Source organism: Argentina anserina, chromosome 5 (assembly GCF_933775445.1).
Source record: "Argentina anserina chromosome 5, drPotAnse1.1, whole genome shotgun sequence".
NCBI lineage: Eukaryota > Viridiplantae > Streptophyta > Magnoliopsida > Rosales > Rosaceae > Argentina > Argentina anserina.
The window spans coordinates 5,450,636-5,478,234 of record NC_065876.1 but is presented as its reverse complement, the minus strand read 5'-3'; the positions used below and the strand labels follow the sequence as shown (position 1 = coordinate 5,478,234).

The following is a 27,599-nucleotide window of genomic DNA, read 5'->3' as shown; positions in this document are numbered from 1 at the left end:
ACATGCTTGTGGCAGTTTATGTATTGAAAGCAGCCCCATTTTGAGAAGCTGACAGTTTTTTTTTTTGACAAGTGTGGCTTCGGGTTGTTTAATTCATTTTTTGCAACTTTCTTGAGAAGAATATAAAACCAAAGATTCTGGACAGTATTTTGTTGATGTGATTCGTTTACGTAGTTTATCTTAATGTGATCCCCAAGTTTTGTTTAGACTGAAATAATATGCACGTTCATGATATGAATTCCCGTGATATGTGTTCTTTTGATCTGATATAATTGGTGAGCTTTGTAAAGGGTAATTTCTCACTGGTTTGACAACGAAGTTCTCCGTTTGTTCAATGTGCAGTGTTTTAGTAGAATATAGAATTGATGGGTGGGATAACTTCAAAAAGTAGCTCGTCAAGACAGTCTTCTTTTTCGTCTAGATCATCTTCTTGGAATCATCAGAATTATGAACAGGCACCTTATGCACAACCATATGCACCTACAAGCCATGACAGTGGCCAGCAGCAACATTATGCACAACCATATGCACCTACAAGCCATGACAGTGGCCAGCAGCAACATTATGCACCTCCAACTCAAAGCTACGGTGGCGGTGCTTGGGGATCAGAGTCAAAAAAAAAGTTGGAAAGAAAGTATTCGAAGATAGATGACAATTATAACAGCCTGGACCAGGTAATGCAGAAATGATATCCCAAGTATCTAATTGAAGTAATTGCAGACTCTAAAGTATAGCCAATTTCTATTACATTATGTAGTTTGTTTGAGGGAAATGTACTTTTTGACCATCCTCCAGTAAAATGAGAAGAGCAATTTATTCCTAATCTCACCCATGTTCAAAGCAAGTGTTGGTTTAGATCATTGAATCATTCTAATTTCTAATGAACCTTGAGTAAGTAAAAAAAATTCTTCCTTCTTATATTTTGAATAGGTTACAGATGCATTGGCGCGTGCTGGTCTAGAGTCATCAAATCTCATTGTGGGTATTGATTTCACAAAGAGCAATGAGTGGACAGGTATGTCCCGTCTAGGTGCTAGGAAAGTCTTTTAATAAGTTTCGGTGAGACATCATTGACATGCTTTTGTACCAGGCGCTAGGTCATTTCACCGGAAAAGCTTGCATCACATTGGAGAAGAGCAAAATCCCTATGAACAAGCAATAGCAATTATTGGGAAAACATTATCCTCTTTTGATGAGGATAACATGATTCCTTGTTATGGATTTGGAGATGGTATTTCATCTAAGAGCTGTAGTAATTTTCAAATTTATCCTTTTTATGATAGAGATTTTATGTGATTTTTATGTATTTGCAGCATCAACCCACGACCAAGAAGTTTTCAGTTTCTACCCGGATGAGGACACCTACTGCAACGGTTTTGAAGAAGTTTTAAGACGGTATAGAGAATTAGTCCCTCAGCTACGACTTGCAGGTTGCAGTTTGTCCTCCACCCTCTCCCTTTGGCTGGTAGTTTGATTATGGTGGATTTATACTCTTTTTTCTTTTGACAGGACCCACATCATTTGCGCCTATCATTGAAATGGCAATCACTATAGTTGAGCAAAGTGGTGGTCAGTATCATGTCTTAGTGATAATAGCTGATGGGCAGGTATATTAGTTTTGGTTTCCTATCTATTCTACTTTGAAAGTTTTTTGTTTGAGCAGCAAAGGCTTTACATTGCAATAAGGTTTCCTGATGGTTTAATATTGATACTCTAAATCGTCTCAGGTGACTAGAAGTGTTGACACTGGTCGTGGCCAGTTAAGCCCTCAGGAAAAGAAAACTGTTGGTGCAATTGTCAAAGCAAGGTGGATACTTAGGATGCTTATTTACCTTGGTCATATTCTTAACATTCTATAGATATGACTTGCTTGTTTCCCTTAGTGTCTCTAACTATTTGTCTTATGATGTGCTTGTTATAATGTAGTGAATACCCATTGTCAATTATAGTAGTTGGAGTTGGAGATGGACCATGGGACATGATGAAAGAATTTGATGATAACATTCCTGCACGAGCCTTTGATAACTTCCAGGCGAGTAGTTCTAGTTAGTGTCCATACCATTTTGGTGGAGAACTTTTACAAATATTGATGATAACCTGAGAAACACTGCATTCTTTTGTCTTTTGTAGTTTGTGAATTTTACAGACATCATGTCAAAGAATACAGACCGCTCAAGAAAAGAAGCAGAATTTGCTCTTGCAGCCTTGATGGAAATACCCTCTCAGTATAAAGCGACGCTAGAGCTTGGTATATTGGGGTAATAGTTTAACTTCTGTGTGGTGGGCTTTAAGGGATTTTCTGTTGTTGCTTGGGTACATAAATTCATTTAAGATTCATGTTTTCTTACATGGCTCATGTAGTGTGACAAGAGGGAAGGCTGTAGATAGGATCCCGCTTCCCCCTCCTCATTATGGTTCTGCTTCCTTTGGCACCCCAAAACCTTCACGTGCAAATAGTTTTCGTCCAACTGCACCTTCCAGGCCACAACATCAGGATGTTAGCAATAGCAGAGCCCGTCCTGCTGCTTCTGCTTCCTCTTCTGCTTCTGACAATCATGTACACTCCTGTCCTTATAAATACTTGTTTTTATTCTTTGAATCATACTTTTTATGTTGACAATGCATGACATAGTGATGAACTGTAGATTAATATATCGGTTAGATCTCTAGTTGCTGCAGTATATCCCCATAATTATACGGTACTCTTATTTCATACTTCTCTTTTTTGTGTTTCTGAAAGGTCTGTCCCATTTGCTTAACTGATCCGAAGAATATGGCATTTGGTTGTGGACATCAGGTAACACAATTATTTAATGTTACACTTTACAGGGGGATTGAATATATATATATTTTGTTGTTGTAATTTTCCAATATAATTTTCAGACATGCTGCGACTGTGGACAAGATCTTCAGTTATGCCCAATTTGCCGAAGCACCATTGAAACTAGGATAAAGCTCTATTAAGTATTAGTTCGCCCAAATCCTCTCAAGCAAAAGCCTGAGCTTTTGACCTGCTTTTTCAACGTTTAACCCAATTTATTTCTTTGCAATTTTTTCTTCCATTGGGAGGAACTCGGTCCCTGTACATATCTCAAGTCTTCCTGGATTTTGCATCATGTCCATTATCCTAAGCAACTCCAAAATGAACATCTACTATGTCGTGGTTCTGTATTTGTTTTGATTTTTTGTTTTTAAACATTTTTTCTTGGTTCAGTTAAATTCTATATATGTAAGTACTATAAGCATTGCATACCTTTCTCGGCCTTTTGGCTAAGATCAAGTGTACGATAAGTATTGCCATTGGTCCACATATGTACAAAATACATTACAATATATTATCACCTGAATAAAGTTTGCCTACTGACCATTACCCATGGTATTACATTGTTTTGAGATCAGTGGAACTGTGGAAGGTTTGACATGCTGTGGATTTTACATATAGGGGTTATTAGGTTCTGTATTTTATATCTTTTAGTTTTGACGGCTGGTGGAGCTCCTGGAAATTTTGTAGAATCAGCAAAAGATTCATCCTGCTCAATTATTGAGACTTTTGGGATCAGTTCATCAGCCAAAGACTCACTCTAGAAAAGTATGGAGAACTTCTAGGATAAATGACTGCAGTTTAGCAATCCGGTTTCCATTTGCAAGTATGGAGAATTGACCTGCATCTTTCCAGTTACTAACCAAACCCAAATGATAAAATAAAGCTTCCAATCCTTCACAGCAAGACTGTTTTAGAACATCTCCACTAATTTTTTGGGGTTGAACGGACCATAGTTAGCAAACCAGATTATAAATATGGATGACTTACACTCTTCCCACGTAATTCAATTTCACCAGAAGATACACTCTTGCACTCGCAATCTCACATGGCGTCCCACAATCACTTCCCGACTGTAATCTCTTCCATGATCTCTGCTTTGTTCTTCACATTGCATTGTATTGGATGTACTGCTGCGGCTGGGACGGCGTCGAAAGGAGATGGGAAAGGGCAATGGCAGCTGCTTCTGGACAACACTGAAGTGGTGGCAATGCATATGGCGTTAACTCACCACAACACGGTGGTGATCTTTGATCAAACAGAAGCAGGCCCTTCGGGGCACCAGCTTCGAAGGCGCTACAATGGAACTAGGTGTAAAACGCGCGATGACTTAGCAGACTCATCATGCTATGCTCACTCGGTGGAGTATGACATTGCTGGTAACAAGCTGAGACCTCTGAGGCTTACCACTGATACATGGTGCTCCTCAGGTTCTTTCTTGAGCAATGGGACACTTCTACAAACCGGTGGACATGGAACCGGTGCTCAAGGAGTGCGATACTTCAGTCCTTGTGGGGGAAATGATGACTGCGATTGGAGCGAATCGGCGCAATCACTGGCAAATGAGCGTTGGTATGCTTCCAGTCTACTACTCCCAGACGAGGATCGGGTTATTGTGGTAGGTGGAAGAAGGGTATTCACTTATGAATATATACCAAAGCAGTACTCCAATGAAGGCTCTTTCCACTTTCCATTCCTGCGCAACACATATGAAAGAAGAGAAGGAGGGAACAACCTCTATCCCTTCCTTCACATTTGTCCAAATGGCAGATTGTTCGTCTTCGCCAACCGAGACTCCATTCTCTTCAACTACCGAGAGAACAGGGTGGTCAAGCACTTCCCACGCATACCAGGAGATGGCTCTAGGAACTATCCGAGCTCTGGCTCCTCGGTCATTCTCCCTTTAGACTACACAGACAGCTATGAAAAGGCTGAAGTCGTGGTGTGCGGTGGTGCGGCCAATGGAGCTTTTAGAGCAGCAAGAAACGGCAGATACTTGGAAGGCTTGAGCTCTTGTGGAAGAATGGTGATCACAGGTAACAGACACAAGTGGAACATGGAGTACATGCCCGGTCCGCGCCTCCTAAGCGACATGCTGCTGCTCCCAACTGGAGATGTCCTGATCATCAACGGGGCTAAATGTGGTACTGCAGGTTGGAACTATGCGAGAAACGCTTCACTCGAGCCTTACCTTTACCACCCAAAGAAGCCACTAGGCAAAAGGTTCTCAGTGCTCAAGGCCACAAGAATCCCTAGAGTGCATCACTCCTCGGCCGTTCTCTTACCTGATGGGAGGGTTTTAGTTGCTGGAAGTAACCCTCATAATAGATACATTTTCGAAGATGTGGCATACCCAACTGAGCTCAGGCTACAAGCATTTGTTCCAGACTATATGGGCAGTAAGCATCATCAATTTAGACCTACTAATGTGACCGTACACTATGGCCATACCAATGTTTATGGTGTGAGGTACAGTAGAGAGTTCACTGTGCGGTTTTGGCTAGGTACTAAGCCGAGCAGTGCGGTGGAGTTCACTGCCTATGCTCCGCCATTTACGTCACACTCGATATCGATGAATCAGAGGGTGTTGAGGCTGAGGTGCAAGAGTTTGGTGAGGGACAAAAATGGATGGGTAGTTGCAGTGTTGGAGGCTCCTCCGTCGCCTTCGGTTGCACCAGCTGGTTATTACTTGCTCACTGTTGTTAATGGTGGAATTCCTAGTGTGTCTCAATGGATGAGGATCCTACAGAGTTCAGGAGGTCGTTCTTGATTTACACACAGTGTCCCCAAAATGTTTGATGCATAAAGATTAAATAGTGATACGCCCATATATTATTGGGAAGAATATCTACCAGTACGTATAAGATCTACCGTGTACTATAAAGCTTCATATATACAGACTTTTCATTAGCAAAATATCTGTCTTGAGTGTCTTCTTTTGTTTTAGATTTTCAATATAGGTGAGTCTAGTATAGAGAGTACTGCAACATCGTGGAATTCGGTCCAAACGGTTTGGTTTTGGGCTCAAACCGGAAACCGAACTGAAAACCAAACCGTTCGATTCGGTTAGTTTTTTTTGGTTTTTTTTTAAACCGGATTGAATCGATGGCTCGTCAACGGGTCTTGCGGGCTTGTATAGGAACAAAATATAATACTCTAATTTAAGGATTTTAAACAATAAAATAATTATTATAAAACATTCTAAAAAAGTCACAAATAAATTCTAGTTTCGAAATATTGTTGATTGACACCAATAGATGTGATCAATATATATATTTAGGGACCATGTAAAAATTTCATCTATTTTGAACATGGTTTGACCGTCTGTGCCAACGGTCAACCAAAAAAGAGGCGTTTCCACATAATAAAACCCCATTGACCGGGTCTTTGCCAAATGAGTTTCATCGTTGCGACCACGCATGATCGATGAAAAAAATTATGTGATTTCAAATATGTAAACAACTTTCCGCATTCGCATCTTGGTAATGGGTCTCCCCTTAGGGAATATTAGTGTTGTTTTTGGTTTACCGGAAATTCCGACGGTCAAACGAGGTTCGAATTGGATGAAATTTTAAAATGATCACTAAATATATATACTGATCACATCGGATGGTGTCGATCAATTCCGATAAGTTTTCTTCATATAGTCGTTCATAATGTGATAGTTTTATTATAAACATAATATAAAGGTTATGATACATTAGTGGACACTTCGGCGATCGAAAACTCCAGTTCGAAATATTGTCGATCGACACCAGTAGATGTGATCGGTATATATATTCAGAGAACCCGTAAAAATTTCGTCCATTTTGGACATGGTTTGACCGTTCGTACCAACGGTCAACTAAACAAAATGTGTTTTGACATATTGAAACCCCATTAACCGGGGCTTTGCCAAATAGATTTCTTCAGTGCGCCCGCGCACAATAGTTAACAAAAATTAGGTGATTTTAAATATGCAAACGGCTTTCGGCATTCGCATATTTGTAATAGGTCATCCCTAATGGCATATTAGTGGTGTTTTCGATTTACCGAAAATGTCGACGGTCAAACGAGGTCCGAATTGGATGAAATTTTTATAGGGTCACTAAATATATATATTGATTAGATCGGCTGGTGTGGATCGATCTCAAGAATTTTTCTTCATATAGCCGCTTCATAATGCGATAGTTTTATTTTAAACCTAATATAAAGGTTGTGATACATTAGTTGACACTTAGGCGATCGCCAACTCTAGTTCGAAATATGATTGATTGACACCAGCATATGTGATCAGTATATATATTTAGGGACCCTGTAAAAATTTCGTCCGTTTTGGACATAGTTTGATCATTCGTACCAACGGTCAATTAAAAAAGAGGCGTTTTGACATATTAAAATCCTCATTGACCGGGGCTTTGCCAAATGGGTTTCCTTGGTGCGACCGCACACAATTGGTGATAAAAATTAGGTGATTTCAGATATGCAAACGGCTTTCGGTGTTCACATTTTGGTAATGAGTCTTCCCTTTTGACATATTAGTGTTGTTTTCGGTTTACCGGAAATTCCGACGGTCAAACGAGGTCCGAATTTGATGAATTTTTACAAGGTCACTAAATATATATATCAATCATATCGACTGGTATCGATCGATCCCGATAATTTTTTTTCATATAGTTGCTTCATATTGAGGCGGATTTAGTAATTACACATTCACTTATATATATATATATATATATATATGTTTGTTTTAACAAATTTATTTGAAATATATATATATATATGGGCTTACATATATATACATAGATGATTATATATACATATATAACACTACAAAAGATAAACATATAATTATATATGATATAAACCAAAAATCACATTAATCAAATCAAATATTCAATAAGATAAACGTAAAACGACATTATTTTATAAATAGTTCGGTTTTCAGTTCGGTTCAATTTCTTATGTGTCGAAACCAGAAACTAAACCGATTGATTCAGTTCGGTTCGATTTTCTAAATTTCAATTCTTTGTATTCGGCTCGGTTTTCGGTTTTCCGGTCGGAAGTGCCACCCCTAATCAGCAGATCACAATCGAGTAGTCATCGATCAAAAGCGTCAACAATTTCAGCTGAGATGTTTTGCTTATTTAGCAAATAATGAATTCATGAATTGATGACTACTTGGTCCCCAAACAATTTCAGCTGCTATAATAATATTACCCTGGACTAATTCACCATGCATGCATGCTTATTGCTTACTGATTTAGCTTGGAAAATTTCATCAACAAATTTTTGATGCGTCACTTTTCTGATAAGAAAACACATTATTACAATCATAAATGAGGACATTTAAAACAAATTCCTGAGAATTAAGTGTGTATTTTGCACCCGCTCATACCACTCACTCATATTTTTGCTGTTTAGTATTGCTTCAATATTTTTTAGATAGTTTTTGAACAATTTCTATCAAACAGTTGTTATCAACCTCAACAACTGATTAGTATGTCGACGAAATTATTGGCAAACATAACAAGCTGATATTGTTAAAGCGCCACGGGAGTATATACTACTTTTTGTGGAAGTTATTGTAATTTTGAACTGGATATGCATGTTTTTATCAGGCACTCGAAGAAAACAATTTGAGAATGCGAGATCAGAAGAACTTGGTGACACTTGAGAAATGAAAATTGAGACTTCTAAGCAAACAATTTGCGTTCAACCTTTCAGTCTATTATCTTTAATTAAAACAAAAAAACCTTTCAATTAATTAGTCAACTGATTTGACAAACATGACAATTTAATTCTCCAAAATGGGCATGGCCTGGTGGCCACATGGGGTTATATATTTTTGGCAGCTTGCTAGCGCAAGTGTACGGTGATAGAAATGGGAAATTGAGAAAGCGTGGTTTTAAAAAAAAATTGGGAAACTTGCAGAAATGGAAGACTTCGCACGGTCACGCCATATATGATACCAAGTTAGGACTTGGACTCTTGGAGAGTGTTGAGCTGACAAAGCTCATCTTCATTTTCTTTTGACAAATGAGAAAGCTCATCTTGTTTGCTAGCTAGTTCCCATGCACAATGTTATTTTATCACTCATAAGAAATTTCTTATATGGTTCTTAATCTGGATTTGATAGGAATCGGCGTGAAACATATGCAGCCTTTTTTTCTTTTCTATGATGAAAACTTATGCTGCCTTAGTTTAGTATGCATCATGCATGTAGTAGATGAGAGCCAGACACAACTTCCTTGTTTCTTAATTTGCCATTTTGGCAATTCATATATCTAACGACCAAAGAGCGCTGAAGCAAACTAAAGACTTGTCGATCAGCTCCACTAAAAAATGTCATGTTCGTTCTTTCTTTTTTTTTAAGAAGAAAATGTCATGTTCATTCTGATGTGCATATTTGACAATTTTCATTTGGAATCTCATACATGTGCATATTATCTTTGACCGTTTTACCTAACACAGTGAAGTTAGAATTGTAATCGAAAAGGGAAAAAAAAAAGTTAGATTTTACCCCCCGCCCCATATTTATTTATTTCTATATTTAACTCAAATTTGTGAGTTGTGACTAGCATTCTGCCGCGTAATGAGGTAAAAACTCCCTGGGTGGTCGCAGAAATTTTTTCGTCGAGGTAAATATCGAAAACATGATATTACACCTATATTTGCCGATGAGACTACAACTGCGTAATGAACCAGATATATTTGACAAATTAAGCCAACTTTCCATTTGTTTTCGTCTCAGATATTGTCCTTTTCTTGACCCATTATTTATTGAACACCATTATATTATCCTTTGTGAATCAAGCATGACTACAGAGAGCCAGACCAAGTTCAACTTCCAATTAAGTTCTTGCCCTGTAAAATGTTCTGACAAAGATCCTAAATATTGTTTCGAGAATGAACTAACCAGAAATTTCGAATCATTGGCACAGATAGATAGACAGATTAGAGCAGCCACCGTACCCTATATTTGGTAAGGTATAGTTGTATTTATAGCTTGCATGAATGGAATATATTAAAGATGCCTTGGAAGCTTTTGCAATAGCTTCCCACCGTAATGTATAAATATATGGTATAATTAAGAAAAAGTTGTGATATTCCTTCTTTAGAAATCACTGTTAATTTTATGTCCTAAATTAATTTGTCAGATTATGTTCAATATTAGGTTCAAATGAAAGAGCTCGTTTTGATCTTTGTAATGGTATAATTTTTGTTATCAACAAAGTTACAAGGAAATTACAACTATAATTGAGAAATGATTAAAAACTCAGTTGAGTTTTAAAGAAAAAAAGAAAAAAAATAATAAACAATATATAGCTTATAGCGTATCATTTGGAATGTTATAGTTGGCCTATTATTGTAGCTATACGGTATAAAAAAGATTTAGAGAATGTAAAATAACTTACGGTGAGAGACTATGGTATGCTATACTACTATAGATCGGGTTATAGCTTACGGTGGGCTAGGAAGCACGGAAACGTGCATACACCCACGTTTCCCGCTTCTGAAGCGGAACCACTCCGGAAACGTCCGGAAACGCACTGGAAACGCCCGGAAACGTGTCGGAAACGCCCGGAAACGTGTTTCCAGAAAAATGAGTTTCCAAAAAATAAAGGTTTTTTTATGTTTTTTTATTTGAGATTTTGAGTTACTTAAACTAAAATGTTGTTATTATATTTATTTTTTTTATATAATATATATATTTATATATTTTTTTATTTTGACGTTTCCAAAACGTACCCGCTTCCTAAATTTTTTGAAAAACACGCTTCCGCGTTTCCAAACGTTTCGCTTCCACGTACCAGTATCCGATTCCGTGCAGCCTAGACGGTGGGAGATGGTTAGAGCATAGATTGCTTTGTTTTCAATCATTTTGGTGGAGACATTTCTTGAGGACCCAACTTCGGGTGATTCTACATTTTGGTGTATCAACTTTCAAAACTGATGATTGCTCGATTACTCGACATCAATATTTAACCCTGTAAGCATCGTAAGTAGTATAAAGCAAGAGGATATCGTTCACAAACCGGGGATCCAGCCAGGGCTTAGAATCACAAACATTTAACAACGAATTCATAAAGATATAAAAGAGTTTGATATAGGTTCGCATCAAAGATAAAAACAGAAAATAAAACCTAAACTAATATATACATGTGATCAACCAACCAACACATAAACAAACACCAAACAAATCATGTAAAGCTAACAAAAATCAGATTCTAGTCCTCCTTTAAGAGTCATGCCGAGACACTATCATAAATGACTAAGGTTGGATCATGCAATTAGGGTCCTAAGCAGTAACCTAAACACATAGACACTTAACACATTCGATTCATTCCAAGCGGTCTTAATCGAAATCTAACATACTTATCCTATTATGCAACTTCAAAGCCACGCATGTTGAATTCATTAAGCATGTCACCTACTTAACCAACAATCATGCAATTTCGAAAATCACATAGAAAAGATAAACATGTTCATAGCATAAGTCATAAATCAAACAACCTAAATATCATGCTACAAGCGTATACATAACACTTAAATACTTTCGAAATCACACAAGAACATGGCACGGCAGAAACCAAAATCATAGAACTAAAACATGAAATCGCAACTTTATATAAATTGAATCAAGTAACTATCTCATAGACAAAATCGAAACAAGATTACTCTACACAAATCGCATAATCATCCAAGAACAAGAAAAACCAAAAACCGAAATAGACATAGAGAGAATCATGGTTACACTTTATCAATCAAGCGATCTCACAAAGAATAGCCGTGGCTTTCTAAGGGATGAAACCTTCTTCACAAGCGTGCTTGAAGGCTATAGATTGGTGGGGAATGGTGGAATCGGTTTTAGGATTTCTTTGAAGGGTGAGGGATGAATTCGGCAGAGCTATGGCTTGTGTTTGTATGTAAGGCTGATGATGATCTGAATAGGGAGGCCGAGCCTCTATATATAGGAGTCTAGGAAGCCATCTTGCCGTCCCATAAGGAGATAGAAACCAATTGGGAAACTGAAATCCTCTTTGTTATGGATTTGATTCATGTACTCCATATCCAACTTGATGTAGTAAACCAAGTCCAATAGAGAGATCACTTAAGGGCTGCACGGCAACATCTCTTGGTCCAACTAGGGGTAGCTAGGCCGGCCTCCTCTTCTGCTTCTTCAACTCGAACATGATTTCCTTGTTCAACTAGAAATGCATCTCGACATCTCTTCTTCCTTTCCAAATATGATTTGTCTTTCCTGAAAAGAATTCGACGATTAAGGAATAGGAAAGAATGAAAATAGGAAAGTAGAATCATAGTCGAGTAAGGAATCCTAGCTCAATAAGGAGTTCTAACACTTAGCACAATTTCATCATCAATTCATTCCAAATTCGAAATAGCTCTCCTTAGAATATAGAAATGACAAATATGAACCTAAAACAACTAAATAAGAAGTAACAAAGCATAAGAATATGACATATATACATTAAGAACGTCACACTTTGTGTTCCTATAAAAAACTATCAGACCAGTGCACCCCAACTGTGCACCTTATATTCTAGTTTCACACGACTGTTTATGAATTCAAAATCTTTAATTGCTTTGGACTACTACAAGAGTACAAGTCTTCAATCTAACAGATTTTCTTGGTGGATTTGTTTATATCTCTGATTGATATTCCAGGAATGGAACCAAGTTTGGCTTGGTAAATTTCTACATGTGTGTACAGTGCACAGATATAAAACTACAGCTAGCAAATCCACACCTTAGGCTTAGGAAGAATTTGCCGACGACAATTCGTTTTTCTCATAATACGAGAAAAGACAGAAGTGCCCTTGTGGTGCCTTTTTTTTGCCGCGAAACGAGCAACAGAAGCAGTTAAACCAAACCAACTTTTCAAACTGTTGCGATGATCAGATCGCCAACGGTCACCAGACACCACCACCCGAACAACAAAGCCGACGGAGCCGCCGCTCTTCTCAAACCCTGCACATCGCTCCGCCACCTTAAGCAAATCCACGCCCACATCCTCCGCTCCAACCTCCACCGCAACGCCTCCTTAGCCTCCACTCTCATCTCCCTCTACTCCTCTCTCTCCTCACCTCACCACTCCCGCCGCGTCTTCACCTCCTTCCCCAACCCAAACCTTTCCCTCTTCAACCACGCCATCAGAGCCTTCTCCAAAGCCCCCTCGCTCTGCTCCGATGCCTTCGCCTTGTACCGCCGAATGGTCCGCGCCGGAATCCGGCCCGATAACTATAGCTACCCTTTCATCTTGAACTCGTGTGCGGCGAGGTGTGATGTCTGCGGAGGTGGGGAGGTCCATGGGAGGGTTGTTAAGACCGGGTTCGGGTTTTGGCTTCCGGTTTCGAATGCTTTGATTGACATGTATGGGAAATGCGGGGGATTGGGGGATGCAAGGAAGGTGTTCGATGAAATGACTTATAGAGATGTGGTGTCGTATAACGCGGTGTTGGGGGCGCACGCGAGGGGTGGGGTGGGGATGGAGATGGCAGCGGCTTTTTTTGAGAGAATGCAGGGGAGGAATGCGATTTCGTGGAATGCGATGATTGTGGGGTATGTGAATAGTGGGGATGTGGTCGCGGCGAGGGAGGTTTTTGATAGGATGCCAGAGAGGGATGGGGTTTCGTGGATTACAATGCTGGTGGGGTATACTAAGAATGGGTTTATGGATAAGGCTACGGGGTTGTTTGATGAAATGCGTGAGCCGAGTTTGATTTGTTGGACGGCTATGATATCAGGGTATTCGCAGAGTGGGAGGCCAAGTGAAGCGCTTTCTGTTTTTAGGAGGATGGATAAATCAGGGGTGAAGCCCGATGCGTTTACTATGACGGCTGTGATGTCTGCACTGGCGCAGTTAGGGCGTGCTGATCTGGCAGATTGGATTGGATTGTATGTGGAGAGGGAAGGCATAGAACAGAATGAGCAAGTGCTCACTGCACTTGTTGATATGCATGCCAAGTGTGGGAATATGGAAGAGGCTTGTCATGTTTTTGAGAAGATACCTCGGAAGGATGTGTTCTCTTACAGTGCAATAATTACAGGTCTTGCTTCTCATGGTCATGGGAATAAAGCGCTTGAGATCTTCCAGAGGATGCTGGCAGAGAAAATCATACCTGATCACATCACATTTGTTGGGGTATTGACTGCCTGTGGCCATGCAGGACTCGTGGAAGATGGAATGATCTATTGGGAAAGCATGACTAGAGATTACAATATTCAGCCTGATGCAGATCTCTATGCTTGCGTGGTTGATATGTTGGGACGTGCTGGGAAGCTTACTGAGGCACACAATGTAGTCAAGGGCATGCCTATGGGTCCACAGCCTGGAGCGTTGGGAGCTTTGCTTGCAGCATGTAGAACATACGGAAATGTAGTGATTGCTGAAAGTGTTGCTGATAAGCTCTTCAAGTTAGAGCCTGAGAATACAGGAAATTATATGCTACTTTCCAGTATCTACGCATCAAAAGAGCAATGGGATGAAGCCAGAAAAGTGCGGGAAGCAATGAACAAGAAAAGTAGAATTAAGCTTCCTGGCTTTAGCTGGGTTGAAATTAGCAAAGGCCATTCAACTCTATTGAAAAATCAAATTTAAATGATACTTCTTCTTTTATGGTAGTATTCTTGCATACTGCCATCATGGAACTGAATTAATGCACAAATTCGGCTTGTTATGGATTATTCTCACAACCAGGTTAGTGCATGTGCAAGTATTAGCTTGTTATAGATTATTCTTGCAACCAGCCGCGTTAGTGCGTGGCCAGAGATAATTGTGTATACAGATCCCAATTATAATATATTGAAGACAGTGAACCAGTAATTGGCACAGATTGCTACTAGATATCGAGACAGTGGTCTGGAAATCCTCACTGTCATCACAGAATCCTGGTACGTCTTGTTCTCCTCAATAATAGGTTGAGCTTCAGCTCATCAAGGCACTATGTTCTCATGGCTTGCACTAGATTATCTTTGGCTTCTTTACATCATGTAATTTTGCATGGAAGAACATCCTTTCAGGGATAAAGAACATAATGAAAATAATGCAGAGCAGAAAGTAGGTAATATATTCAGACTTCTTACCGTTTTTTTTCTCTTTTAAATAGTGAACTTCCAGCAATCACTCTACTTATGCTATGTACAATGTTGCAGAAAGTATATTGTACACCTTTCATCAGGTACAATCTACAAACTTGACTCTACGTCTACAGCTTAGAATGATCTGCAAAGAAGTTATATTTCTCAACACTATTGACTATCAATCTAAATGCAGCAATTGTGGCAACAATTGCTAGGAGAGAAAAAGTAATAATGTTGAACCAATGCCATAAGTTCTCTCCTAGTCTAGCTGTCTTTCCCTTGACCTAGTGAGAAAAGAAAGCCAAAAAGAGCAATATATTCAGTAATCTTAACCACTCTTGATTGTGAATAAGTAACAAAACTTACATTAACAAAAATCAAACTTGGGAACACGAGAGTTAGAGGAATGAGTGCTAATGCTCCAAACAAGTTTACAAAGTCCGACATGAAAGGAAGAGCTGCTGCCACGAATGTATTTCCTGCAAAGAGGAGGAATCGAAGGTAGAATCTCCTCTTGTGATTTTCCAGTGAGTTCATGCTCTTATCCATTTGGAGGAAATAGGTATCAAGGGCCTCATGAATTGGCATAACAAATGTCTGTTGAGATTAGAAAAACCAAACAATAGAAGTTAAGTGTTGGAATAACAAATTGTGCAGTAATGAGAATGAAGAATCAAAGGATCAAGCAAGTGAAGTTTGTGAAACTTACTATTGTAGAACTGGTGTGATTTCATTGTTCACGCATCATTAGTATTTCTTACATGTTGGGAGACTATGGATTGTAGAAAAACGGCAGTGTTTATGAGAACCTTAACCCATCTAGGACCGCTCAGCTGATCGGGGAGGTAATCAGATACACTTGAGCCATATGCCCAGTATCCTGATATGCTAACTCCATAGTAAAATACGATGCCCACAGTATACTGCATAGAGAGAGCCTTCCTCATATTTGACACTTCAGGCTTTTGGAGAGTTGACTGCATATACCAGAAAGATGATACAGAATTAGATTCACTATAAATCTTAATCATTGCTAGAATGGATCCATTTCTGCCTTTCTGGATGGTATGAACCTGTATTTCTGGTAGTAAGCCTGAACTACTGCACACAACAATTGCTGAGATTGCATTAAAGGCTTGGAAGACCCTATCTTCTTGGTTTCCAGAGACATGGTAATCATGGTTTGTGTTATCTTTCCCTGCAGAATGCCAGAAAGAGTTGAGTTACTCCATGAATCTTGAGCATTGTAAATGGAGGAATGCATAAATGAGCATTGGTTTAACTACGTGTGAATCTCATATTGGTATGGTGTTGGTGCATACCATCGTTGATTACTACCACCAAGAGTGTGATAACATAACAAAAGGTGACAATTGTAGAGGGGATGAGCCAAATTCCCATTTCAGACATTGTAGGAACGCAGAATGCAAAAATGAAGAAGGCTACTCCAGTGAGAACGATATAGTATTGGAGCCTCCAAGGGTTATCGCTGTATTCATCGTTTATCGCCTGCAAATGTCGAATAAATTTCAGCCAGATTCTCATTGCAGAAACATAGATTAGTGCATGTCACATTTTCGACCACATATGTATGGTATCTGTACTAATGATCATTTCACTTTTAGGTGATTTGAAATGGGCAACATATACTCAACTGAGATAGGATTGGTAGTGGACCTTGAGCGCTCTTCCCCCAAGGAGAATGAAACCCATGTTTGTAAGAATAATGACCAAGTATTGGAGGAAGAAGGTGACATAATACATTTCACTCCCTGTAAAAAGGATATAACATTTCAGTAATTACTTTTAAATTTAAAGTGTTTCATCATAATGTAAGTGACGTATCATTTAGTAGAATAATTTGGTACTGAAAGAGGTACAAGCGGGGCTATGTCATAAAAAGAGGGACGCACCACATGTATAGCCCATGAGATCTCTGAATCTGATAAACCTTTGGCCTTTGATGATGTGAAAACCAGCAATAAGCCAGTGAGTATAAAAAGTATAGACCCCAAAAAACAGCAGGCATATGATACCCCATGTCCAACCTAAAGGCACAAATTGAAGATTTGAAAAGCTCAATATGTACCCACAATTGAAGCTTGTTGTCAACATCACCCCAACTTGTAGCCATGAATCTGTAGCCAGTTACTTCATAATTTAAGATTCAAGAATTACAAATTAGAAAAAAAATTCTATAGCCTTAAAATGTAGAGAAGAAACAAGACAATAGATCAAAATGCGGGTGAAATGAGTAGAGGGGGTGAACAAAGTAGATAGTGGGGTGGCAATAGCTGCACCCTTTTGTAATAATGCAGATGATTTAATTTGAAATATTTTAGGAAATTTTGGAAGGGATATAAATAACTTGTATTACCACTGCCTATGATATGAGCAGATTTGTTGCCATATTCGTTGCTCCGAGCTTTTTGCTTACTTGGGGTTCCTTGATTTAGTTCTGATTCCTCCATTTCAGCACCTACAAAATTCTCAAAGCAAGCACATATATGCAAGCTTGTTGTATCTGTATTCTTACTGTTTAATACAGATACAGAACTTATTCAAACAGAATTGATACAACTCCTTAATCATGTATTGTTGACTACAAAGACGCTTCTGATCTTCACACACTAATTTCTTCTATGAAGAGTAACGAACTGCAAATTCTTTTATAAGCAGGTTTCTGCACCTAGATTCAGGAAGAACAAAAAATTCTAGTACTTAACTTTTTCATTTAATCTGTGGTTTTAAAACAATGTGATTGAACTCATCAATATTTGAAGGTCTATAATTAGTTAAACAGTTTCATATTTCAACCATTGACTTTTCATGGTCTTAATCATTTCATAATCTTAGTTCGTCTATTTTGAGACACTTGGGGAAGTAAGATAGTGTTCTTCCCTTACAATTTCCGGATGTGAGAGCAGATGTTCTTGCTATACATTAAGATAAGTGAATTTCCAACGCTAAGAACTTGAGAGATTCAAGAGACAAAGTCACCAAATGGGAAAAAGAAACTAAGCTGGCTCTAGAATTCAGGGCTAAAGGTCAGAGCTTAACTTCTGAACCAAGTAATCAATTTCTTTGATTGTGTACTTTATACTTTGAAATGTATTATTATTACATCTATAATCAATTACATGTCTTCATGTATCTGCAAAGAAATTGTATTCCTTGACATTGTTGACAATCAAACGAACTGCAGAAATTGTAGTTACAATTGCAAGCAGAGAAAAAATTACAATGTTGAACCAATGCCACAAATTTTTCTCTCGTCTAGCAGTCTTTCCCTTAACCTGTGAAAAGAGAAGGCAAAACGGTAAAGCAATTAGATTTTGTGTTTAATTACTCCTTATTCCTGATAATTATGTCAGCACAGAAATGCTTTATGTTGCATAAATTAGCCAAATTACCTTTATGAAAATCATGCTTGGAAATACAAAAGTTAGAGGAACGAGTGTAAATGATCCAAATAAGTTCACAAAGTCCCCCATGAAAGGAATAGCTGCTGTCACAAATGTATTTCCCATGAAGAGAAGGGCTCGGAGGTAGAATCTCCGCCTGATATTGTTTTTCGAGTGCATGCTCTCATCTAGTATGAGGAACTTGGTATCAAGGGTCTCATGAATTGGTGCAACAAACATCTGTTGATGTGAAAAGTATGAAGTTCAGTTAACGAACAAGTCTTGCACTTAAATTAATGTTTGAAAAACAAAAATTGTGGCATTCTTACATGTTGTGAGACTATGGATTGTAAAAAAACGGCAGTGTTTATGAGGATCTTCACCGATTTAGGACCACTTAGCTCTTTAGGAAGGTATTCAGATACGGTTGCGCCATAAGCCCAGTATCCTACTATGCTGACTCCATAGTAAAATAAGAGCCCTGCACTATACTGCAGATTTAAAGCTTTCCTCATATTTGTGACTGCTGGCTTCTGCAGAGTTGACTGCACATACCGGGAAAAAAATTAACATATTCTTTTGGCCATTAGTTTCAATACTGTTTGTGATTCAAAGAGTCTGTTTCTATAGGTACAAGGTACAACAAATTAAACCTGTATTTCTAGTAACAAGCCTGAGGTGTTGCAGACAATTATAGCTGAAATTGCATTGAAGGCATTGAATACTTTGTCTGCTTTGTTTCCGTGGATTTCATAATTTCGCTCTCGCATCTTAGCTTTCCCTTCAGAAGAACAACATCAATGAGCATCAGACTGCTAAATAGTGTGAAATGAAAGGTCGCAACATCTTGTGCATACCATCTTTAACTAGTACCACCAAGAGTACTAAAATGTAAGCAAATGTGATAATGGTAGACGGTCCAAGCCAAAATCTCATTTTCGACATCGTTGGAATGAAAAATGCGAATACGAGGTAGGTCATTCCAGTGATGACAATGAACCACTGGAGCCTCAGTGGAGAATCACTGAGTTCTGAGTTAATCTCCTGTTTATTTATAGAGAAAACACATGAGAATTGAAATCCACCATATGAGTTATTTCCATTACAGAAACATTTACTTCAGAGTACATACAAGGAATTACACTTGGCAGTACCTTGAGTGCTCTACCCCCTAGAAGAATGAAGCCCATATTTCCAAGAAGAAGTGTCAAGAACTGGAAAATCCATGTAATGTAATACAATTCTCTCCCTGTAAGAGACACACACACACACAAAAACCAAATGAAAACAAATATAAGATCATAGAAGCTATTTATACTCATCCACTACGTACTTACTAGTAAAAAATTGATTGGTATGTTACAAAGAGTACCCACCAAACAAATAGCCCATAAGATCTCTGTATCTGATGAATCTTTGGCCATTGATGAAGTGAAAAGCAGCCAAAAGCCAGTTAGCATAGGCAGTATAGAAGCCAACTAGAACAAGGCAGATAATACCCCATGTCCAACCCAAAGGCACCAGCATCAGATTTGAAAAGCTCAATATGTAACCGCAATTGAAGCCGGTCACCAGCATCAATCCAACTTGCTGCCATGAATCTGTTACAAGTTGTCATCAAGTTTATAACTTAAGTTCTTGCTTATTTCAGATGAAAACTTAGCTGAGTTAGGGGATTCATTAGAATATTAGAGCAAGTTTTGAAGGTAACCATGAAGAACACGTATGACTATTACAGCAGCTAGACTAGCTAGCTTATAAAGAATATAAGGTTTAACTGCATACCATGACCAATTGTATGAGCTGATGGGAGTACATAATCATGATCTTGTTCAATGCTTAAGGCAGCTTCACTGTTGTTGGTTTTACTTTCTGGTTCTTCCATTACTGGATCTCAATGAAAACTAAGCAAGCAAAATTAAGCCTCGTATATAGATATAAAGGCAGGTTCATCTAGGGTAACATCAAACGTTGCCATATAAATGTCCAACTTACTGCTTATCTGACTACACATGAAAGATTTGGACGTGGAACAACTACTAAATTCCAAGTCATATCAGACAACTAAGTAGAACATGCATGTACGACTCAAGCTCCATAAAACCAACTGTCACGTAATCACATAACTATATAGTCCTGCCTATCGATCATTGTTTTCCCATCATTGCAAATTTTTTATTACTCTATTTGCATAGTCTGGCCTTTGACGGCAGCCACATGTGTATACTTTAGGTTAATCCGCGGTTGAAATTGTCTCTTTCTTGCATGATTGTGATAAAATCAAGAGCTTTATTTTTGAAAATTAAAATTTAGAAAGGCAAAACATAACCAACACTTGGGAGTTAGGACCCACTGCAGGATTTAATTATGATCTCACTGAATGATCAATGATGAATGGTGATATTATGTATCAAATCTTGATCAATCTTAGGACACCACAATTGAATTGACTTGGAAAAATAGCAAGATATATGGTCCATATTAGTGGTACTGCCATAATTCTAGATCAGAGGGGCACTTTCATAAACCCCAATCTGTGGAGACGCACTCAAATTCTCAAAAGGATAAAATATATATATTTGTTGATACAGGGTGAGATGCATGTAATATCTGTGTGACACCTAAAAGATAGTTTACGAAATATTTGTGTTTTTTTTTTAACGAATTCTCCACCAATCCAAAATCCAAAAGTTACCAGATTTTCATAGTTTTACCTCATAGTACTGATAGTAGAATGGGCAAAGGGAAAAAAAATTAAAAAAAAAAGATTTTACCTATGAGGTAAAATGAAAAAAGTGGAATGTTTTATTCATCATCAACCTCGCACACACAAGTTAGCTCATCTATCACTAAAGGACACGTTACATATACGTTGCCACTTAGAGGATGATACCAAGCTCGAAGCTCCAACATACTGATCAAAAGCCCTTCGGTTTCGAACTTGATCAGCAATCTATCAGTGTTCAAAGAAATGCAAAGACGGCTATGACAAGTAGCAGCGATGGTTGCTTCATGGTCGTGACAATGTCCTACTGACACGTGTGCCGGCCAACATCAGCGTTACTCTGGCCACTGGTGAATTAGCTTTCATCGGAGCCATCTCTGAAATTCCCAGCTCTCGCCATGTCTTCTCTCTCGGAGTTCTTGAGTATGTATAGTGTTGCCTAACTAGCGATAAGAGCACTTTGTGCGACGTTCTTAACATGTTTTTACATCAATTTATACTTTGTTTAGCCATTATTGTTGTACTATTGAGTTATTGAGTCGTATTAAGAGTCTTGGGCGGTATTGGATACATTTTTGTGCTTATATGAGTTAAAAACACAAAATTGGTCTAGAGTCCTAGTTTGAGTAGGAATCCTTGTAGGACTAGGAAACCTAGTTGGATTAGGAGTCTTCCTCTTTCTACATTTTGGTCGCATTGGCGATATCTTGAGAGTCCTTGCATTAGGAATCTTTTTTAAACTAGAAAACGTACCATTTGAGAAAATCTTACTTGAACTTAAACTTTTATTCCGTAACTTTCATAATTTTGCTCTCCTATTGTAGTAACTTACTTGATCTTTTTATGTGAATCATCTTTTCTTTTATTATTTTCAGATTGTACAATGAAAGAAAAAGAGAAAAAGAAAAAGGAAGAGAATAAAAAGAAATAATGCAAAAGAGAAAGAAGGAGACACCTACAAAGGAGAAAAATAAAGAATTTATCAAAGGAGATTGCACCCACCAATGACAAAAATAAGTGAAAAAATTTGAGGAGAAAGAAAAAGAAAGAGAATAAAAATAGATAATGCAAAAGAGAAAGAAGGAGACACCAAAAAAGAAGAAAAAGAAATAATTTATCAATGGAGATTGCACCCACCAATGACAAAAATAAGTGAAAGAAATTGAGGAGAAAAAGTTCAAACTATAATATTCAAAGAGCCAAAACTCTTTTATAAATAGCACATCATTCACACAAAAAAATATCACTTCTCATTTGCATTCAAGAGCCAAACCTCTACCAAAATACTACCTCAAACATCCTTCACCAAAACAGCAAGTCATTCTCCCCCATATACAAATTTCATCTCCACCGAAATCACCATTGAAGACATAGCTCCAAGGTTCCTACAACGTGTGATTCTCGCAACTCTTCTCCACGGGTTTGTTCGTTTTTGATTTTTTACAATACTTTGTCTATGAAGATTGTAGTATGATGTTTGTGTGGGATTATTGTTTTGTATTAAGAATCGAAATTTTCAGATTGTTTTATTGGATTTTTGGTTCTTTGCCAAATTGATGGTTTCCTATAATTAATGAGTTTGTATTTCTATTGTTGTGTTCTAATCATCTTTCTCATACTTTTAGATAATTTTCAGATATGTGCATATGAATTTAGTGCTTAGATGTAGTCCCTAAGATTGTGTTTGAGTGATAGATTCATCAACCATATTGACACAAATCGAATCATGCCCTAAGTATGTTCGGTTTGTGTTGATTAAAAGTGGTAAAAATTCTGGAAATTTGCATGTGAAACCATGGTGGGTGACGTCATACATGAAACATATCTCCAACAAAGATTTGGTGCTAAAATGTAATCTTATTTGATTTCTACTCTAAGTGATATTAAATTTGATTGCATGCAAATTTAGATTAGGCCCTAAGTCAATCTAAATGTTAATTGAATTTTACATGATTAGATGATCCCCTAAGGCTCTAATTGTATTGGTGTCTAAAAATATGTAATTGGTGGAATTAGAATGCATGATAAGTTCGAACTTGTAATTATGTGGTGTAATGGTAAATTTGGTTTAAGTTTGTTAAAGAGAAGTCGATCATGTAAATAGTAATTTATTTTTATTTTAGTAGTTAATAATCAATCTCAAAACCCCTATTATTTGTTAATACTAAAAGTTTAGAGTTCCCTTCAATTCTCTGGAAAGAACGATCCCTGCTTACTCTATACTAACGATGATGTTTTACAGGATTTATTATAAACATTTTAATTAACGCTCTATCAACTAGTAACCATTACTGTTAGTGATTTATGTGCTACTTATACTTTGTTTCGATCTCCTCATCTTCATATCCTCAATGTGAATAGGGTTTTAATTTTAGTATGGTATGGATATGTGTACATTACTTTTGGTACTATCATCAACACTTGTATGTTATCAGCAACTTCCTGTATGACGATCGATTTACAGAGTAATTTAATTATATGCGGTATATTTGGCAACCAACAAGTATGATTTTTCTTAAAATTGCTGCTTTTGAACATATATATATATATAAATTATCGAGCACTATTAGCCTTTTTTCATGTCTTCTTTCCGGCATTTCTTATAACGCCGATGAGACCAAAGAGTGATATGATTCCCCTGTTGGTCGAAGTTTTTCGTGTGACGGTTCTGGAAGAGTCACGTTATTATTTAAAGGGAATAAATCGATTTTCGTGTGGTCGCCTGAGTGCACCGCTGTTTTGGGTGCGATCATGAGAATCGCCGATATGCATCAATTATTTTGTGACCATATACATCACAACTCTTCTAATTCCGGTTACATACTTGAATAGTTTCGATTATTCGAAACCTATACATCCATCGTTTCTTATGAATGCGTCGTCCTCGCGACTGTTATTTGAATGTTTGAGTTTTCTTAAACTTATGTCTATAAACGATAATCCCAATGTCTATGTACTCATTTATTTGAGTTGAAAATCATTACTCTGAAGCAACAATATTTGCTGACAAAAGATCCCAAAAAACAATAACGAATTCTAATGGGACACAGTTAAAGTGATTCAATAAACGTCTATGACGTTGTATTACCAAAGTTGACCTAGAAACATGCTCTACATCCGAGAAAAACATGTCATTTTTGACACCTGTATCTATTTCTTGAGGGAATTTTTGAGATGGAAATGTAACATTTTTCCATTCTCAAATAAGCAAATTTTTTAAGCCTCAGGCTAAGGCTCCGCCCGATCTGATATGCATAATTTTGTTGCTACGGACTTTTGATTAGACAATCTATTTTGACTATATTTTCTGCTTACTATTTTTCAAGTATGACGTTGGCATTGCCATGTCTCTTGCTCGACTTTAGCTTAAGTCGTCTATTGGAATTGGAAGATTGTTTGTGTTGTATTAAATATTGGCATATTCAATAAAATTTCTCGTATTCCTTGTTTACAAGATGATCTTGTGAGAATTTTATTTGCCTTGACTTAGCATGAATGGTCAACGTTTGCAACTCACGTGATTTTTAAATTGGCCACTTTTGGGTTACATGGGACCCCAATAGCACTACATTGTGAATTGGAACTTAAAATTTGGAAAACGGACCTCGGAACGTCAAAATTGATGTCGTTTTCCATGATACTGTTCCGGCGTTTTACCGGCGTATTGGCCGCCTTCCGGCCACTTACCGGCGTTTCCGGCGCCACCATCCGGTTCCTACCGGCGTCCCCTGTCGGACAACAGCCCTGGCCTCCTTGCCGGCCGGCTCCGACTGCCGCCGGCCGGTTTTCCGGCAATCGGTGCCGCCGGTTCCGGTGAGTTTTCGGCGATTTTTCGTCGTTTCTCGTCATTTTTTCCGTCATATTTCTAGCAATTTTTACTGCCATGTTTTCCCAGTCCAAATTTCACCCGGTTTTTTGTTCTTTTGACATGGTTTCCGGTTAATTTTCCGGTTTAATGCAAGTCATTTCATAGCTCAAACGATTTTATTATTATTGGTGACCACCCGCACCAATTGGATGGTTTTTACCACCCAAATTGTTTGGTATTCAACTGCTCCAATACCATGTTTTTCCAACTTTTAAGTTGAAGAATGTAGTTCTATTGCCATGTGATACATTCGATGGGATTGTCATTTGTTTCAATCCCCCCTCTTACAATATCCTACGGCGTATTGTCTAGAGAAGTTTACCGTGTCGTTGACTCTCTTAATTTTATTTTGAGCATGTCCCGCCGTGAAATCGAGTGTCTTGCTAATTGCGTAACCACCCACACTGTCCTACGACGCAGGTAGTTGTTTTACGGATCTCGTGCAGAGATATTTTTTGTATCTTCGTGCCTTACTAAGTTTTCAAAGGCCCTACATGCCAATGATGAATTTTCATCTTGATATTTGTGTTAAGAATGGAGAGGAATAAATCTGTTAGATTTCGTTGACATTAGCTTTTTCGAGCTTAGACAGTAGCTTTGTTAACCTATGGACATAGCTTTGCTTGCCTGCAACAGTAGCTTTATGTATCTCAAGATTCTTTGAATGGGTTCGGTTTTGCTGTCTCCTCGGTTTTGACATGATCATTTTTTGGTCATTTTAAACAAGATATGGTGATTCGAGTTCTTTGAAATCACATGATCATCTATTTTTCATGTTCACGAAGCGATTAGAGGATCACCTCACCCGTGCTCCACACGATGAGGTCGAGCCTGCCCCTCTCGGCGGCTCCATGGCATTAAGGTCGTCGGTGGCGGCATCTCCTCCTTCACAGGAGCTTGTGATGCCTCCCATGTTTTCTAATGCCTCCATGACAATCTCTAATGCCCATCGCTCATTTTGCAAAGCTTGTTCTTTTGCTAGATTTCAAGGAAGTCCTTATTTGCTAAGACTCCAACCGAGAACATTGCATTCTTACAAAGTATTTAAGGTGACATTAGTGGACCCTATCCAACCGAATGCTGACATTTTTCGGTATTTTATGGTATAGGTTAAGAGCATCGACGCGTTGGTCACACGTCGCTTTGCTTTCCACAAGGAACGCTGTATTTGCTAAGTTTTTAGCTATGATCATCATACTAAGGGCTCACCACCCTTTCCATTCTCTCAAATATATTTGATTGGATACCGTTGGAGAGTTCATCTCCACGACTTTGATGATTTCGTTTTGCATATGTACTGGGATCGTTGTTGAACATATTATTCCTCATGTTCATTCATTGCACGATCCAGCAGAGCTCGGACTTGTTATGGGTACTAACCTGCCGATTGTTTTTTGCATGGAGATAAGTAATGATGTTGCATGCAGCGACACTTAGCAGATGGTTACTGGATACGATCCCAACGTTATTTTCATTAAACGCCTATTTGGTTAAAGTTGTTTATGTGCCTCTATTGTAGTTATCTCAATGGATCTACTTGAAACGATTAAGTATTCTAGTTGGTTATAATTTATGAATCACCAACACTTGTCCTCTATTTTCAATCTACAACCGTTGATCTCTATCATGCGATATTAGCAGACGGTCACTTTGATGAGACATACTTCCCATCGTTAGGGGAAGATATGGAATGCTCTCATTTCGGTTTTAACGCCAGGAATTGACGTGGTGTGGCACTATGTCTCATTAAGATCCCGCACTACTCAAAGTGAGCAAATGTGCAACACATTATCTACCTCCAGAAAGTCAAAGATTCGATGCTCAATGACTTTACCGATATTTCGAAAGTGATGAGATCACACATAAATGTTGTGATGTGCCGGTAAGGTTGAAACTCTCAAAATATGGGAGAATTTCATATGACCTGGTCCTAGCACCGTTGACACCATCCCTGACAATGGAAAGGAAGCCGACGATGGCACCATCGTACGCTGTGGTGTTGTCGGTGTCTGTGGTATTGCACCACAAAACATGGGCGGCAAACGCAAAGATGAGGGAGAGACCATTATTTTCTGGAATCAAAACCAGAAAGAAGCGAAGTGCGTAGGCACAAGTATTTCGCCCATCATCAAGAGATATTCTCTAAACATGTGTATCAACTAAGTTTCTATGGGACGTTACAGACTCTTTTTGTTGATGTTGGTGAAGAATAGAAATCTCATAAATTGATCGTATACAGCGCGTGCGTGTGTTTAATGGATTGATCTCCCATGATTGATGATGTATTCGCTTATGCTCTTATTCTGTTGTAAAACATCAACGATGAGCAACTTGACCGAAGTGGAAAGAATCAATACAGGCTGAACTAGACTTGTTATGTTGGTATTTGTTCGTAAGTGTAATGAGAAAGATGAAGTCATGCAATATTTGCAGAACTTGTGGCACAAAGATTGTCTCATTATCCTAGTATTGACTACGATTAGAGTTATATTCTCTCGTTATGGACATAATTGTTTTCCGCTACTTGATTAGTAGTAGTGTCCATGAAAACTGATTTCCAGCATATGATAGTGGTCATAGAATATATGTAAAGGGATCTTGACGTAGATATGAGAGTGCCCGATGGACTTAAATGCCTCCAGACGACGGAGAGCTTATGTAATCAGATTCCGACGTTCGAGAGAACGTAGTACAATC

General features: G+C 38.2%; 5 protein-coding genes across 5 annotated transcripts; 3 read left to right on the top strand and 2 right to left on the bottom strand.

Annotated features, from left to right (window-relative positions):
- The first annotated feature begins 365 nt into the window (after positions 1 to 365).
- LOC126795043 (E3 ubiquitin-protein ligase RGLG2-like) lies at positions 366 to 3,390 on the top strand. The gene is made up of 11 exons (XM_050521856.1): positions 366 to 674; positions 931 to 1,015; positions 1,091 to 1,231; positions 1,314 to 1,430; positions 1,510 to 1,607; positions 1,728 to 1,807; positions 1,927 to 2,032; positions 2,131 to 2,258; positions 2,362 to 2,557; positions 2,741 to 2,797; positions 2,884 to 3,390. Exons 1-11 carry the CDS (start codon positions 366 to 368, stop codon positions 2,962 to 2,964), a joined length of 1,398 nt encoding a protein of 465 aa, XP_050377813.1. The 3' UTR covers positions 2,965 to 3,390.
- A 183-nt stretch (positions 3,391 to 3,573) lies between these two features.
- Positions 3,574 to 5,680, top strand: LOC126795026 (aldehyde oxidase GLOX-like). The gene has a single exon (XM_050521837.1). It carries the CDS (start codon positions 3,870 to 3,872, stop codon positions 5,589 to 5,591), a length of 1,722 nt encoding a protein of 573 aa, XP_050377794.1. The 5' UTR covers positions 3,574 to 3,869; the 3' UTR covers positions 5,592 to 5,680.
- A 7,036-nt stretch (positions 5,681 to 12,716) lies between these two features.
- Positions 12,717 to 14,583, top strand: LOC126795028 (putative pentatricopeptide repeat-containing protein At5g37570). Its single transcript, XM_050521839.1, has one exon. The coding sequence runs from the start codon at positions 12,717 to 12,719 to the stop codon at positions 14,421 to 14,423; it is 1,707 nt and encodes a 568-aa protein (XP_050377796.1). The 3' UTR covers positions 14,424 to 14,583.
- Positions 14,584 to 14,904: 321 nt separating this feature from the next.
- Positions 14,905 to 17,376, bottom strand: LOC126795365 (proline transporter 2-like). The gene is made up of 9 exons (XM_050522215.1): positions 17,283 to 17,376; positions 16,819 to 17,043; positions 16,583 to 16,677; positions 16,228 to 16,414; positions 15,979 to 16,103; positions 15,667 to 15,882; positions 15,272 to 15,502; positions 15,075 to 15,189; positions 14,905 to 14,993 (listed from the first exon to the last, which is right to left on the bottom strand). Exons 1-9 carry the CDS (start codon positions 17,374 to 17,376, stop codon positions 14,905 to 14,907), a joined length of 1,377 nt encoding a protein of 458 aa, XP_050378172.1.
- Positions 17,377 to 18,036: 660 nt separating this feature from the next.
- Positions 18,037 to 20,194, bottom strand: LOC126795044 (proline transporter 2-like). The gene is made up of 8 exons (XM_050521857.1): positions 20,095 to 20,194; positions 19,686 to 19,910; positions 19,464 to 19,558; positions 19,167 to 19,353; positions 18,963 to 19,090; positions 18,639 to 18,854; positions 18,319 to 18,549; positions 18,037 to 18,201 (listed from the first exon to the last, which is right to left on the bottom strand). Exons 1-8 carry the CDS (start codon positions 20,192 to 20,194, stop codon positions 18,052 to 18,054), a joined length of 1,332 nt encoding a protein of 443 aa, XP_050377814.1. The 3' UTR covers positions 18,037 to 18,051.
- Between the last annotated feature and the right edge of the window lie 7,405 nt (positions 20,195 to 27,599).

Bases quoted from the DNA above. Each gene is read 5' to 3' on its own strand.
- LOC126795043 (XM_050521856.1), top strand. From the start codon at position 366: ATGGGTGGGATAACTTCAAAAAGTAGCTCGTCAAGACAGTCTTCTTTT. The intron at 1,431-1,509 runs GTTGCAGTTTGT...TTCTTTTGACAG, and splicing joins CCCTCAGCTACGACTTGCAG to GACCCACATCATTTGCGCCT. The intron at 2,259-2,361 runs GTAATAGTTTAA...TGGCTCATGTAG, and splicing joins CTAGAGCTTGGTATATTGGG to TGTGACAAGAGGGAAGGCTG.
- LOC126795026 (XM_050521837.1), top strand. From the start codon at position 3,870: ATGGCGTCCCACAATCACTTCCCGACTGTAATCTCTTCCATGATCTCT.
- LOC126795028 (XM_050521839.1), top strand. From the start codon at position 12,717: ATGATCAGATCGCCAACGGTCACCAGACACCACCACCCGAACAACAAA.
- LOC126795365 (XM_050522215.1), bottom strand. From the start codon at position 17,376: ATGGAGGAATCAGAACTAAATCAAGGAACCCCAAGTAAGCAAAAAGCT. The intron at 16,678-16,818 runs GTGCGTCCCTCT...TCCTTTTTACAG, and splicing joins TCTCATGGGCTATACATGTG to GGAGTGAAATGTATTATGTC. The intron at 15,503-15,666 runs GTAAGAAATACT...TAATCTCAACAG, and splicing joins AATCCATAGTCTCCCAACAT to ACATTTGTTATGCCAATTCA.
- LOC126795044 (XM_050521857.1), bottom strand. From the start codon at position 20,194: ATGGAAGAACCAGAAAGTAAAACCAACAACAGTGAAGCTGCCTTAAGC. The intron at 19,091-19,166 runs GTATGCACAAGA...GTTCTTCTGAAG, and splicing joins GGTGGTACTAGTTAAAGATG to GGAAAGCTAAGATGCGAGAG. The intron at 18,550-18,638 runs GTAAGAATGCCA...TCACATCAACAG, and splicing joins AATCCATAGTCTCACAACAT to ATGTTTGTTGCACCAATTCA.